The 16,573-nt window shown below is 39.8% G+C and overlaps 1 protein-coding gene across 7 annotated transcripts in view; it reads right to left on the bottom strand.

Moving 5' to 3' along the window:
- The window catches only part of RALGAPA2 (Ral GTPase activating protein catalytic subunit alpha 2), a 329,205-nt gene that overhangs the window by 290,181 nt on the left and 22,451 nt on the right, over positions 1-16,573 (bottom strand). For all 7 annotated transcript variants that reach the window (XR_008552100.1, XR_008552101.1, XM_054695973.1 and 4 more), the window contains exon 3: positions 12,587-12,639. Coding sequence is in view for 5 of the 7 variants with exons in the window: in XM_054695973.1 (XP_054551948.1) it covers positions 12,587-12,639 (53 nt within the window). In the remaining 2 variants the exon portion in view is untranslated. The remainder of the gene's footprint in view (positions 1-12,586; positions 12,640-16,573) is intronic.

The following is a 16,573-nucleotide window of genomic DNA, read 5'->3' as shown; positions in this document are numbered from 1 at the left end:
CTGCTCCCTGCTCTGGCTCTGGTGAATTCTCTCACCCTCCCGCGCTTCTGACTGTCCCCAGTGCTTGTATGCATGTATGTATAAATCAATCAATCAATCAATCTTTAAAAAAAAAAAAAAAGAAAACCAGCGACATTGATTTTGCTGCCAACTAGATTTTAGAACATTTTTTTTTAATGAAATTTGACACTGGCTCTTTCTCAGTCATTTAGAATTATGACGCAGAAGCTACATTCAATTTTGGAATCATTCTTTTAAAAGAAAAAAAATCCATTGAAGCATCCAAATATTTGAAATCCTTAATAAGAACTTAAATTCCAAGGATTTAAAAAGAATCTGTTTTTCTTGCTCATTTTATTTGTTCTTGTCCCTCCTCCACTCAATAACAGTAAAGTGGTCCTTATGGGAAAAAGCAATAAAAAGCAATAACAACATGAGAGGTTTGTGGAAGGAAGTCCTTCTCCTCAGGGAGGAGAGAGCAACATGAAGTATTTTTGCACACTGGACAGTCTGGAATAAAAAACAAATACAGCAAAGAAAAGCAGGGGCTGTGGAAACTAGTTAATTATAAAAAAAATATAGTTTTGCTGTTTTATTCTGTATTTGTTCATCAGAAAAGGCATTAGCCACTGAACTACAGAAAAAAAGGGATGGTAACTTAACACTAGGACACCTACCCTGAATAGTGTTGACTTGTCTATGATTCAGCCTAAGCTTTCCACAGAACCACTGCAGGAGCTTCTATTTGTTTCCATTTTTCGAAGAGTTATAAAGATACACAGCTCCACTGAAAGAAGGGGGAGTAGGGGTGGAGAAGAGAAATGGAAACAAGCATCTCAGAAATCTTTGTAATCCTATTATATTCATAATTCCAGTTTCTCTTCAATTCTTCATTATTAATAGCTGGAGTTGAATGGTGCCATTAAATGAAAAGTTGCAAATAAATGTATTTGTATGGAAATAAAGTCAACTCAAATTATTGTATGGCATATACAAAGCAAATTTACTGTGAGTGAAAACCAGTCACTCATTTCACCCTTTTTTTGCAGAATTCCAAGCACTGTGCTGATCTAGTATGTTATTATCATCAGGAAAGCTATTAAAAGTCCTTTCCCCCTATTTTGAGGAAAAGAATTAGAGGCTAAACCCACTATAAGCTAACTTGGAACAATAAACAAGATACCCAGTGTTGAATTCCATTAAAGTAAGACAGAGATTCCACTATAGCCCTGGATTCACAGCTGGTCAATTATGACTCCCAAACGTAACTACACCCACCAAGACCCAACACACAGGAGACCTGCCTCCAATCCACATTACCTCCGCACTGCAGGGAAAGAACAGAGATGGTATGTAAGAGGTCTGCTATAAATTTCAACAGTAAAGGAAAGCAAAAACTGCCGACCACAGGATTATTCCTTCTTCTGGCCTTTGAAGAAGCCCACAAGTTACCTGCACTTTTCAGTGGTTCACCTGGTACAGTTTGCCTCTTAACTCCTTGCTTCTCCAACATGAATATCCCCCACCAAAAGAGGGGGTGAAGGAGAAACTGTGGGTCAGCCTGAAGTGACAATGAAAGTGGTTTCTTATCTTCATTGGGGGGAGATAGAGTTCAAAGCATAAAAGAACTGAATGAAATCATATGTGGCTTTTCAGTTGTGTGTTTGCAGAAGGCCACTTTGGAGCCATGCTTCCCCATTCTAGGGTGATAAATGCCCATTCCCCTCAGTCAAGAGCACTTGGAACAAAAACCCAGGGAGACCATTTCAACAAAACCCTAAACCTTAAGTCCCCTGTCTAAGGACAGAGACATGCAAGATGCTGAGGTTTTAGCCTAGTGTTTAACAAAGAGGAACAGTCTTTCAAATGAGGTAATAATGTTACAGGGCAGGGAGAGGGGCACCCCAGACCCCACAAACCTGCCTGCTCTAAATAGGTTCTGCCATCCGCCACATCAACACAAAACACATGAGACTTTAGTGGGAAGGAACTTTAATACAATTAGTAAACAATACAGGAAAGGCAAAGAATCTACTTTCTAAATCAAGCACCCAAAGTTACCCGTCCCCTCATGGGTAAAAGTCCACCCAAGCAGGACTGGCCCAGAGCAAGGCCCCAAAGCCTGCCACAGGTCTGAAGCACCTTTTAGTGGGGACCCACAGAAAAGGATCAGAAACAACCAGAAGGAAAAGAGCAAAATCAAGATAAAAGCTGCCATTGTTATCCTCCCCACAGGTTTTTCACCCACATCTATTTCAACCAGTCCAGGACCAAAAGGGAAGATCAGTTCCTTCACATGTCTTTCTGCTCCATGTGCCTGCTCCAGGTCTCCTTCTGGCTCTCCATCCTGCTTCCTCCCTTCTCAGTCTCCTCTGCAGCTTCTCCTCTTCTCTTTAGCTCTACCCTCCCTTGGGTGGGTCAGGAAACCTGGAACCTCCCCCTTTCCTGGGGTCCACCCTGGTACAATAGGAAGACTCCACAACTTCTTTTTCTAATCGGTAGCCAGTTACATGTGGCTATTTAATTTTAAAATTTTAACAAAACAAAATGATTTAAAATTACAACTTAAGTCTCTCAGTCACACTTAGCCACATTTCAAGTACTACATATTCCATGTGGCTAGTGTTTACCTAATAGGGTGGCACAGATGTAGAAGAGTTCCATCATCACAGAAAGTTCTATTGTACAGAACTACCCTAGAGAAAAAAGTAACTGAGATGATGTTTAGAGTCACAAAGGCTAATCAGAGTCAGACAGATTTTAATATTTAAAATAAATGAAAACAGGAAACTAAATTTCATGGTCAAAAGTCTTCCCTCATGAACTTCTTTGTTTTGAAAACAACTTGTTTGAAGACCTCAATCAGGTACATTTATAGTATGATAGGTTGGTAGAGCCAGAAGAGCCCCAGAGCTCATCTAGTCCTGTTCCCTTACTTCATGGACATGAAAGTCACGGTTAAGAAAGGTTAAGTACTTCAATCAAGGCCACACAGCTTGTTAAGTGTCAAAGCCTTATCTAAACCTAACCATTTTTTCTGCTGCCTTTCCCTCTTTCTTTTATACAGTTTGAAATGAGAAAAGAAAATGTTTTCAACAAAAAACTATCAAGTAACCCCAAGGGAGATAAATTGAGAATTTAAGAGGCTTTAACATAACAATAAACATCAACAGAAGCAAATCACTGTGGGGGATACAAAGGATTATAAATAATGGTTGCTGGCCACAGGAACTCTATAGTCTCTTTAGGAAGCTAAGACACAGTTACCTTATGGAAAACTAAGACCACCCATCTATAATCAAATGTTGTAAGTGCCAGCATATTCTATAAGTCTGATGGAGGAAAGAATAGAAAACCTAAAGGAGGCATCACAAGACTAAAACCCGACTCACACAAGGAGGTGGGGGTAGAGGAGATTAACATGACCATTAACCCAGCTGTAGAAATCAAGATCCTTAGGTGCCAGTGCCTTACCACAAGGCAAAAGACCCAAGCAGGTATCAGACAGCTGTAGGGAGCATCAGGAGCACAGACCTGAGGGTAAAGATATGGAGATTGGGCCCCTTTCAGCATCTCTGGTCCCTTTTGGATTCTGCATACTTATCCAAAATCAGCAGCAAACAGCCACTCCACAAAGGAATGAGCCTCTCCCAAAGAGAGAAAGACTATGAGTGCAGTCTCTCCACTGGCACGGGGCAGCCCATGCAGGTTCTCCTTTTCACCAACTCTCTCTCCCTCCGCAGGGCATCAGCCTCCTGCCTGCCCGTGACCTGTCCATGCAGGGACTTCTCTTCACTGACCTCCCTCAGCAGAGGCAGCTCTCCTCAAGGCCGCTGCCTGCAACTGTGCAGGCCTCTCTCAGCAAACCAGCACTTCCTGCCCACTTGCGTCTATGAAGTGTCCTTTATTCTTCTGTCCCTTTTCTAGTAATCCTGCTCTTTTAAATATAACATCTCTGTCTTGTGGAGAAACTCGCCTGGGAAACTCGTCGCATGCCGCTGAAAGAAGAGCTCCGGTGAAACCTTTCCCAGAGTGAACCCAAGGACCCTGCACTCCAAACCCACTGACTCAAAAAAACTAGATCAAGTCCACAAGAAAGAATGGTCAGCAACTAGGGGGAGTAGTCAAAACACAACAGTGGGCCTGACTAGAGCCTGAAAGAATGTGCCAGATGGCACAAGAGGCAGAAGTGAAACTGCAAAAAGAGGTTAAGGGGCAATAATCAGAGTGCATGTGTGCAACACAACACATTCACAGAGCAATATCAACAATTATATGTGAAAGAAAGCTACACCGGGCCATGGAAAAGAATCAGTGTTAGACTAGCTTGGGCCACTCTTTCAAAGAACTCTTTATAAAGAACCCCTACAGGTCTCTAGGAAGGATAAAAGTCGGGTTTATTTAATCTGGTGGGGTAATCTGTGATGTCGGTTTGGAGCAGTGTTGGGTTCAGAGAGTGAGGTCCTTGGGTTACCTCTCAGAAAAGTTTGAACAGAGCTCCCCTTTCAGCTGCATAAGGTTTGTTTCCCCAGGCAAGTTTCCCCACCAGGCAGAGCCATTTAGTTATGGATAGGGCAGCTGTATTATAAAAAGGGAAGAGAAGTAAAGGATGCTTGCACAGACACAAGCTGCCCCTGAAAGGGAAAGGTTTGTTCAAAGAGGCCTGTGTAGGCGCAGGTGTGCAGCCTTGGGAGGAGAGCTGCTACTGTAGCTGCTTTGCAAAGGGAGAGGATGGTGAAGAGAAACACCTGCATATCACAGGAGAGCAGGCGAGCTGCTGTATCTTGCCAGTGCAGAAAATGCAATGACATTGGGGGTGGGGGGGGTCATTCCTTTATGGACTTATTAACTGTTGTTAAATTATTTCTAAGGTTGGCACCCAAGAATTTTTTTCTATATTTGGTTTGACCAGATAGCTTTGGGGTCTGGGCCTCCAGCATACTTTACTTTTCTACAGTTTGTTAAATGACTATGTTAATCACTTGTAGCCCCACCTCCAGTTTCTGGTCCTGTGATGCCTCCTTCCCAAATTTTCTACTCTTACTCTTCCCAAATTTTCTACTCCATCAATCTGGGTAAATTTTTAAATACCAAGTCTAGAAATCAAATGACCAGTGTATCTGTGATTTCTAACAGTAATATATGAATAGCTAAGTGAGGAGCATTCAGGGGTCAGAAGACATTAAAGTTTTGAAACTGAGCCTCTTCAGTATATATTTTAATTGAGTTGTGGAAGCATAAGGATATACCTTGCTATCAAATTCTAGATGGTTTCTTAACCATGTACAAATAACTCCAAACCATTCCATTTCTCTACTAAAGAATGATGGCACAGAACACGGCAAACAAATTGAAACAACATCTGTATTAACTATATTTTCTTTTTCTGTCCCTTCCAGGGAATAGGGTAAATGAAAACTGCTGAGGCTTTTGTGCTGTTGGCCTCTGTGGCTATCACCTGTGGCCTTGAAGGCAGGAGGCTCTTGGGAGGGTGGGCTCGGGGTATGCATGCCTTATGGTGGATACCTGGAGTATGGTGTAGGCCTGAGTAAGTGGGGACACCTGAGCCAAGAGATGGTGGTGCATATAAGGGCAGCGTCACAGAAAATGGAGTGCAGCACAGGACCATGCGGGAGAGTACGGTGGAGAGTGGTGTTAGGCCTATGAGATCAAAGAGTGCATAGGAGATTCAATGGGGGGCCCAAGTTGCTATCTCCCTGCTGGCTTGTTTTCCCCTAACAAGATGATTGTGGGAATGATTCCAAGGGCTCCAAGATTCTCTTTTGAGCTACCTGAACTGATGATGAACCTACCCAGCCTGGGATGGTTGCAGAACACAAGGTTAGCTAATTCTTAAGAGACAGTTCCTGCCAATGTGCCCCCAACTCCTTTAATGGGATCTCATACTCTGGGACACTATCTTCCTGCCCTAATCACCAGGGACACAGTACTGGACAACTAGGCACCACCCCTATACCCCAAGTCTGCCAAAATTATTCAAGCTATCCAATCCCAAGCCTGCTTAACTTGCCTTGCCTATTCCTTCCAACAAAAACCACAATACAGACTTCCACCCTCAGTTACTAGCCATTTCACCTTGATGCATCTCTGTATGGCCATAATGGCATGCCATGCCTCCTGATACTAAGGGGCTATGGGTAAAAGAAAAATTTTTTCTTCATGATAACCATTTTCGTATCTGCATGTCCTGATGACCTACAAATCCCAAGGACCATTAAAACAACCTCTCAACTGCTTAATTCAGTAGGTTCTCAAAGTCAAGTGCATGATTTGATCTTGAAATCAATTTCACCAGGAGCTTCACATTTCTATACCAACCCCATTTTCCTCATGCAGGAAGCTACCTCAACGGCCACCACCAAAGGGTCACTTCTGAAAAGGGTCACTCAGAATTTTCTGACTCAGAAGGTCATGACAATGTCATTCCTACCAGTACTCTTCAGTTTACTATGAAATGTAACATGTTCCATGAGAGCAAGGGTGTCCAACTCTCATGCCCACTGCTATATCTCTAGAACCTACAACATGCATGATACATAGGAGGTATCCAAATATGTGTCTAATATATGAAAAAAATATACAAATTGGTACAAATGTCCTGTGTAATACAGCCTCGGATACAGGCTAATATTGAGACTCCTGAGTAGTAGGCAGTATCATACTAAGTTAAGGAAATGGATTCTAGAATCAAACTAGGGGCTAAATCTCTACCATGTGATAGATGTACAATCTTGGATAAGTCATTTAATCAACATAGTCCCCATTCTCCTGTCATTAAAAACTGGGAAGACAGAGTCTATCTCAGAAAGAAAAGATCAAAGAGGATAGCATGTGTTAACACTCTTATTCTGTTCAAGTTGGCAATGTTAATTCACTTTATGGACTCCTAAATCATCATCCCCTCACAGGCATTTACAACATACAGCAATGATAGATGAAATACATTTTTAAAAGAAGGGCAAAATTAAAGAATCATAACCTCAATAGAAAAAATGTGAAAGCATCACCATGAACCAACAAAAACAAAAACTTGAAGTAATACATAAGCAAAGGTGGTGGAAGATCAGCTTCCAAGGGGTAGAAATACTCCCACTGGAGAAAAAGGCAAATGGGGAAAACTGCCTGCTGCCTGACACCACAACTCAGTCTGGATGGGAAGCCCTGACTGCACATATCACTTGCTATATCAATGTACTATAACATCTCCAGTAGTGCAGACATAAAAACTGTTTCCTTTTTCAAAGGCTCCCTTCCAGATTGCCCTGACTTTTAAAAAAAAAAAAAAGGTAGACAGGGCTCTCCCTACATAAACTACTTTCAAGTCTTCTGAATTCTCATACCTCTATGCTTTCTTCCAAACTATCTCTTATTTACATAGACCATCTTTACATAGAATCCCTTCTGTGATTTAACATGCTTTAATAATTCCACTTCTTCTAAAAATGTCTTTCCCAAATAATTACACCTTCATTAAGTATCTACTCCAAATCCTTAAAAACCATCCCTTTATATAGCTATAACTTACAGAAAGTGGAAATGACATTACTTAGTACTCAGAATGAAACATAGAAATTACAACCTACCTTCTAAAACAGAAAAAGAGAACATAAATGTAAATAAAAGTAAGTCCATCATTCAATCATATTTACTATGCAAAATGAAAGCTTCATTAAGTTTTTGAATAATATATATTTATAATATTACAGAGATAACTAATCCTCTACAGATAGTAATTTATCAGTAATAACACTCTTCCTAATTTAGAATTTCTAGACATGAGGGGAAGGTTGAAACCTGGTCTGTGGGAAGAATAGGAATAGATTCTTAGATGAACTTTTCCTGCTACAGGACAGCCAGATCTGAGACCAGTGACAGCAAACGTAATTCTCAAAACATTTCTGAGCTTTGAAAGCCAAGGAGAAAATAAACAGGTAATTTATTTTTATTTACACATACAAGAACTGGGGTGTAGACCAGAGTGGGGGGGTGTGTGTACATGAGAGGATTCACCAGAGACAGAATGGGGAGCAGAACAGGCGGAGTGACTGAAATACACTGCTAAGGGGAGAGGTGGGCCGGACAGGAGAGGTCTGCTGCACCAAGTGTGTTAGCTCCCTGGCCGGAGATGGAATTCACACCACAGTGGCTGGCAAAAGCTTGATAGTGAGGAGACTCAACCCATGAGCCAACGGGGAGGCCCTAAACATATACATTTAAAAAATGATAGCAGAGGAAGTGCAAAAGAAGAAAAGAAGCCAGAAAAAGTGCCAAAACCTGATCTGTAAGCAATAAGCACAAGAAAAAATGCAGGGAACCAGAGAGTTAATGCCAGGCATAGATATCTGTGCCCTCCAGACCACAGTTCCCACAGCATGGTATGTTTGGGGAAATGAAACTGAGATTCCCATTAATAAACAATGACATAAAATTGCAGCCAAAGTGATCCCAATTAAGAGCACTCCCAGATTCCTGGCAAAAGAAAAGACAAGCCCTCTAGAAGAAACCAAGATTTACATAGATTAAATTTGTCTTTAATTAAATCTGCTCTCAAAATCAATGGCAAAAAATGCAAGAAAAAAAACCATGTATATGAGAAAAAGCAGAAATAACCAAAAAGATTTAGACAACCAAAGACTTCAGGTATTAAAGTTCTCAAATGCAGAATATGAAATATTACATATTAAATGTTTAAGAAATAAGATTTCTGGGCCTCCCCAGTGGCGCAGTGGTTGAGAGCTAGGTTGCGAAGCTACCCGTAGCCTCTGCACCGCAGGTTCTATTCCCAGCTGCTCCCCAGCCACTGGAGGAGGGTCCCACATGGCACCTCTCCTGCCACCCGCTGCTCCCCTCAGCAGTGTACTTCGTCAGTCTGCCTATTCTGCTCCCCACTCTGGCTCTGGTGAATTCTCTCACCCTCCCGTGCTTCTGACTGTACCCAGTGCTTGTATAAATAAATAAATAAATCTTAAAAAAAAAAATCTTACTTTAAAAAAAAAAAGTAAGATTTCTTAAAATTAACAAGGATTGAGAGTCTACTTAAAACAACCATCTACATATAAATAGCAACTTAAAAGTTAAACATGAAAAAAAAAATCGAAATTTAAAACTCAATAGAATAGTTTAACCACAGATTACAACCAAATAGTTAGTGAACTGGAAGAGAGACATGAAAAATTTTCCCAGAAAGTTATACAAAGAGATGGGGGAAGAAGATAAAAACAAGCTTAAGAGACATAGAGGGTAGATTAAGACATTTAAATAAGATTCTTAGAAAGTATAGCTAAAAAGAACAGAAAGAGTCCAGAAATAGAGGAGTATATAACAACCAAATTTTAATAATCATCAAATGAAATTAAAATTTAAACAAAAGCCTCAACTAGCTATTCTGTGGTGAAACTGCAGACCACAGAACACTTAAAATAAGATCTTAGATGTCAGAGAGAAAGACATTTAAAAGAAAAAAAATTTAGACAGAGAACAGAGTTTAAAACTCCTACAATGGCAACTAGACGATAGAAAATAATATCTGTAAACTGTGACACAAATACTTTCACTACACTATTTCACTACATACTATTACTACTTTTTTTTTTTTTTTAAGATTTATTTGTTCATGCATACAAGAACCGGGGTATAGGCCAGATGTGAGGGAGGGTGAGAGGATTCACCAGAGACACAGTGGGGAAAAGAACAGGCAGACCGACTGAAACACACTGCTGAAGGGAGCAGCGGGCAAGACAGGAGAGGTCTGGGCACCATGTAGGTATCTCCCCAGCCAACCGGGATCAAACCCATGCTGCAGAGACTGCAGACAGCGTCACAGTGCTACGCTAAACTGCCTATGCCACCAGGGGAAACCCTATTACTACTTGTACTGTAAGTTACAAATGTTTCAATACAATGAACATTCATCTAGAACAGATAGCAGAAGGGATTATGATCCCTGTAAGTAGGAAAGCATCTTCTTGTCAATAAATTTATACCTTTGGTAAAAGAACAAATTCTTCAAATTCTTAAAAAATACATAAAATTTACCAAATCTGAATCAAGATAAAATTAAAACCTGAAAAATCCTAGAATAATTCTAGTTTTGCAGGAAATACTAAAAAGATTCTAGGAACAGAGAATTCCAATTTTACACAAACTATTTTAAAATTGAAAGGATCATTCAAAAGATGATCATTCAAAACAATATGAGGAAAGAAATTTAGGTCAACCTCACTGTGAACATAGATCTAAAAATTCAAACTATTAGTCACCCCAAAATTCAGAACTATAATTCTGTAATTTGCCACATCAATATTCATGAAAAATCATATGGTTATCTTGCTGCAGAATAAAAGTCTGAAAACTTCAAAACCCATCTATGATTTTTTTAATAAAACTTACCCACCTACAAATTGAAACAAACTTCCTGAATCTGATAGAGCATCTGCACCACCAATGTGCAGAAAACATTATTCCTATGTATATATTTTACATCATTGCTCATTTTTGTACAATGTTTGCTTTCTCCTCTCAGGGGTTATGCTCAGTGAAATAAACCAGAAAGAAAAAGAAAAACATGGGATGGTTTCTCTTATAGGAGGAATATAGGAGAACCAAATAAGGGATCAGAGAAAAAAAGAATACGTTATTCTTAAGGATAAATATGATAAAAACTTCCTCTACGTCAGAAACAGGATGACCACTTTAAAATTTCTATTCAGTACATTGGAAGGCTGAGCAAGGACAGTAAGACAAGAAAAACAAACTAAGTGGCAAGTTTATCATTATTCATAATCTGAATGTCTACCAAAAAACAAACAAAAAAAAAATCATCACATATGGACATATTAGAGTTAAAAAATCATATATATTCACTTAATCCAGCAGTGGGAATGGAATGAATGAACTAGTGCTAAGCTCATAAACATGGATAAATCTTAGAAATAGTGTTGTAGGTCCTCCCTGGTGGAGCAGGGGTTAAGTCTCAGAACTATGAAGCGATAGGCAGCCACTATAACACTTGTTGGATCCCCAATCCCCGTCATGGAGCTAACCCACAGGGCGCAGACCTCTCCTGTTTGGCCCGCTGCTCCCCTCAGCAGTGTATTTCAGTCATTCCACCTGTTCTGCTCCCAGCTCTGTCTCTGGTGAATCCTCCCACACACACCCCCAACACCTCTGGGCTATACTCTTGTATGCATAAATAAATAAATCTTAAAAAAAAAAAAAAAAAGAAATAATGTTGTACCACATGAGACCATTAGTATTATATTCAAAACCAAACAAAACTACGCAATGCATTGTTTAGGGATACATATACATGTGGCAAAACCATTTTTTACAAGGGAATGATAAAATGCAAATTAGTGTTTGCCTTCAAAGAGGAGAAGGGATGGGCTCAGGAGGAGTACTTAAGCAGTTCCTAGCTCTTAATATGGAGGGAGACATCTAGAGAATGAGCTTTATTATCGTGCTCAATAACTTGCACAGATCGTTGACTATTAAATACATTAACTATTACATAAAAAATAAGTTAATGAACTGGTGCAAAAAAATTATGGTCAGATAAGTATTTAAGTGATGGACCTAATTAAAGTCATGTTAGAAACAATGCTGCATAGGTTCCATTAACAGGAGAGTAGCCACAGGAACACAGTAAATACCACAGAATTTGCAATGAATTAATGTCTGTTTCTCTGGTGAAGGAGTACTACCCACAAATGAGAGAAAGGAGAAACACACAGTTACTGCATTCCAGCCAAAAGCCAAACCTTAAGGTACATTCATTTTATTCTACAATCCCAAAGCACCTATGAAGAGACTTCCTCCCACCCATTCAGCTCCATTCAGCTCTGCAGCAAATATACATTAGGTCTTTCCTTTACAGTCATGAAGTCAATCTCATACCAACCTAAGCTCATGTATCTTCAAACCATAAATAACTGCTAGATAAGTAACAATTTAACTTTCAGAACCTATAGTTCACTTCTGAATAAAGCTCTTAAGATAGCAGTAATCTGGTCACTTATCTAAAGATTTGACAAGAAATACATTAAGCTTAGTAGATCAAAAACACACCCAAATGTTGTTCTGACTTAAAAAGACTATGATTGCGTATGGATGGAGAAACACATATAAAGATCACAATCACACTAGTAGTCAGAAAAATGTATATTAAAAGTAGTGAATCTTTGAATCTGTTTACATATATTAAAAGGACAATTCCAGTCTTGATTATGGAAATTTACATAAGACTTACATATAAGTTTACATGCAAATTGATATAACCTTTTGAAAAGAAATTTGGCAATATCTATTAGCATTTAAAATGGGCAAACTTTTCCAACAAATAATTTCACATCTAGGTACCCAAACAGAAAAAAAAAAAATGCTCCTAGATGTTTACCAAAAAAGTCAAAAGAACATTCTTTGCAGCATTGTTTGTAAAAGGAGGGAGGGAGGAAAAGGTGGTCTTCAAGTGAAATTAAAGGTCTAAAATACCACATTTAAAAATAAGTAAAATAAAATACATTTTTTACAAGAATATTAAAAACTAAATGAATTAACAAAAACTTACTTCAAAAAGAAAAAGGATAGAGTCCAGCTCCTCCCGTTGTGACTTATTATTTCCTGGAATATATGAAAAAAATTATCATGACAACATGTAAATTTTAGGATACTAAAAATTATGTTAGAAGGCATCTTAAAACACTTAACTCTCAACAAACATTTATATGTTAAAAAAATACTGAAAAGTGTTAAAGAACTAGCGTTAAGAATGCATATGGACAACAACCAAGCCAGACCTTCTGGGTCAACATCTAACAATTGCTCCTCCCTGTTTAAACACAGCTTTCGTGTTTCCAAGTTATCAAGCTGTGGCAGGTAAATTATTCATTTCTCAATTACTTATCAGCTCAAATTATGGCAGAATGCACAGCAAAAACAAAGAGTTCTAGCTTTGTGATATGAAGAGGCACAGAGTAATAATAACTATAAAGTCATACATCTCTTTAGGCAATTGCACACTGTCCTTTTGATAAAAATAGCAATGAAAACTACCACACCTACAGCAGCAATTACCATCTACTGTCCAGTTTCTAGGCACCAAGCACTGTGCTCAGAGCTGGACATACAACATCTAACTCAGAAACAGGCAAACTTTTCCTGTAAAGGGGCAGATAGTAAATATTTTAGGCCTCTTTGCAAGAGGCCTCTTTCCAGGCCTCTTTGCAATCATTCAATTCTGTCTTTATAGTGTAAGAGCAGCCACCGACAACATATAAATGAATGCATAAGGCTATGTTCAATAAAACTGTATCTACAAAATAGGCAGCAAGCTGAAAACTGTGAGCCTCTGATCTAACTTAAACCCCACAGCTCCATGAACTAGATACCATTCATTCATTGAAAAAGTAGTAAAAAAGAATATATCAGGGAGTATTCCAAGACCTGAGAATATGGGAATAAAGAAAACACAATGATCCCTGCCCTGAAGAAGCATACATTCTGGCCGGAGGAAGCATTCATTCAATAAGTGAGAAAAACAGAGGGAAGGCAGACCGGGCTGGAGGGGGGGGGGGGGGGGGGGGCGGGGGCGGGGCACGGTGATATGCAAATTTGACTAAGAAAGTCAAAGAATGCCTTTTGGATAAAATGACATCCCCACAAAGATCTAAGGAATACAATCCTCATAGAAATTTGGAAGTAAGGAAATAAGTCATATGGAATCTGGGGTAAGTATGTTCCTGGCAGAGGAACTGGACAGTGCAAAGTCCTTATGGCAGAGCAGATGTAGAATGGTGACTGGAGGGAAGGAGGCGGGTGCAGCACGTTAGGTTAGAGAACAAGTATCACATGGAGATCTCCAGATCTAAGGTTCCCTGATCAGTAGCTTGCCCACCACAGGACATATGAATGAGGTCATTTGCCATCAGGTGACATCAGAAGCATTTAGGAACAGCCTAAACCAGAAATTAAATCATAAACTAAATAACTAGCTGTTTTAAGGCACGAGTTTTGGACATTGTTATGCAATTTGTTACCCAGCACAAACTAATAGTTTTGAATGGCTACATTTTTCTAAAAGGATAGAAGAAGCAAAGGAGAAAAGCAAGAGGAAGGGAGTACCCTGTATCGGGCTTTCCGGGTCATGTCTTTTTTTTTTATTTCATCAGATATGAGGTTCTATTTTCTTTGCTATTTTAACACATAATATCACACTTTTTTCCTCTACACACCAGTAAAATAAAGTGGAGCAAAACTAGGAAACAAAATAAAAGTTGGATCTGTTCATACTGGATATATATATCAATTTGGCAAAAATGAAATTTTTAAGTTCAAGATTTATGTCAATTTATAAATCACAAGAAAATATCAGCAATTAAGATCGTTTGTTGGTATCCTATATGTTCATATATGACTTAATAACCTACAAAGCCTGAAACAGTCTACAAGATCCTGAGCCACCTGTTACATGTCAGAAACTACCACAGTGCCTCACCCCAAATTCCTTCACCTCCACACTTGGCAATTGTTTCCAGTTTTACAGAAGAAGCTGGGGCATCTATGCATCCTCTCTGCAACCTCTTCTTTTTACTTAACCCTGCCTTAGCCCACTTCCCCAAACACCTTGTTCCATCAGTGATTTCCATTTCCTCAGCCTGAAAATAGGCAAATACATCTTAAAAACCTTCCCACAACCAAGCTACTCCTTGAGATACAATCTTTTGTCTTCATTACCAAACTTTCTAAAAGAATATTCTTACATGCAGCCTTCACTCACCCCCAATAAAGGAAATTATTCCATTTTTCTTTCTGGTTTCTGACCCCACTGCTCACCTAGAACTTCTCTTTGACAGTCAGGGACAACCTCATCAATGTGCTAATGTTTTGTACCATCAGGAACTGATCTTTTATTCCTTGAAATTTTCCCTGGATTCTGTGACAAAATACCTTCCCAGCACCCTACCACTCCCCCACCCCCATTGTTGTATCTTTCTTCTTCATTAACCCAATAAAAGAAGGACTCACTGCAAATTTCTGACTGTCACTTTGTATTGGTAATAGCATGATTTCTCCTCTGTTCTTCCAGACTCCTGTCCCTTTATTTTTACTGTCAATCAGAATCAACACCTGGGTGTCCCACAGGCACATCAAATTTAAGCTGTTCAAAGCTGTACTCATCCTCCCAAACCTGGCTCCGCTCCAGGGTTTGCTCTGCTGTAATGGTAAGTTATGAAACAGACAACATCCTGAAAGCCTCTTCGACTTTTCCCTTCTGTATCCCTTGTCCTATATCCAAGTCTCATGGATAAGGCACCCATTGAGACACAATATTTTCTCTGCCTTTAACTGCCACCTTCCTGGATCAGTTGTCACCAGCTCTCATGTGAATGACAGCACCAGCCTCCAGATTGGTCTTCCTGCCTCTTCTCACTTACCACCATAAGATTCTGTCTTAGTAGCAAGCATTTCAAGATTTCTAACCACCTTAAAGAACAAAGTCCAAACTCCTTATCCTGGAAATTAGGGCTCTTTACAAGACTAGCATAATATGATTTCCTGCAAATCTCTTTTCACACATCTCACACTGTAAGAAAAAGGAACATTTTTCCCATAGGTGACCTAAAAACAGCCTCCATGCCTTTGCTCATTTTCTACCCCTCACCTGCAGTGCTGTTCGCCTGTATTTGAAATCCTACATCTTCTTCAGGATCTATCTCCAAGGCTACCTTACAGGGTAAGTGAATTGGTCAGGCTTTTTGCACCTCGGCCTCTGTGGCTTTCACCTGTACTCTTGATGGTGTTAATGCAGGGGGTGTTAGAAGCATGGTCATGGGGCACACATGCCTGACTAAGGACACCTGGGTATGGGTGTGGGCATGCATTAAGTGTGCACACCTAGCCTGGAGGCTGGGCTACAAGGGCGACATTACTCAGACATGGCTACTGCAGAACTACTGCAAGAGGACAAGTAACAGCTACGAGAGGAAGAAACCATGAGAGAATGCCAGAGAGAGCCCAAAGAGAAAGAGAAAAGATTCCCCAGGGATGTGGGGGGTCTGCCAGCCTTCTGGCCCTTTGGCCTTCCTGTCTTGCCAGCCTGTGGGTTTGCCCCCAAACAATTGATGTAGAAAGAGCATTAAAGCCTGAATAAGCCAATGAGGGCTCCAGGACTTTCCTTTATCTGTCTGCCCAAATCGATAGAGAACCTGCTTTGCACCTGTTGGCACTACAGACTTCATCCCCAAACCCTCACTTGTATGCTCAGCAGAAAGTCATCGCTCCCTCTCGCCAACAACCACAATATTTTCCATATATCTCTATTATAGGACATGTGAATTTCTAATGTCTTTCATAGTTTATGCACATGACTTGTTCCCAGACCAATCCACAACTACCAGTACCACCACCACCCATCAACATGTTCAGCATCTGATACATCTCTGGATTCCTTATAGGGATTTAGCACAGTGCCATGTACACTGTCAGCACTCAAATACTCACCCTAAATAAATGAAGAATTAAGCAAAAGTGAATAATAGAACTTCCTGAGGCAGGG

The sequence above is a fragment of the Talpa occidentalis genome, unplaced genomic scaffold (assembly GCF_014898055.3).
Source record: "Talpa occidentalis isolate TD23 unplaced genomic scaffold, MPIMG_talOcc4v2.1 talOcc4.10, whole genome shotgun sequence".
In the NCBI taxonomy this organism is placed as follows: domain Eukaryota; kingdom Metazoa; phylum Chordata; class Mammalia; order Eulipotyphla; family Talpidae; genus Talpa; species Talpa occidentalis.
Note: the sequence above shows the minus strand (reverse complement) of the source record. Positions and strands in the feature narration are given on the sequence as shown.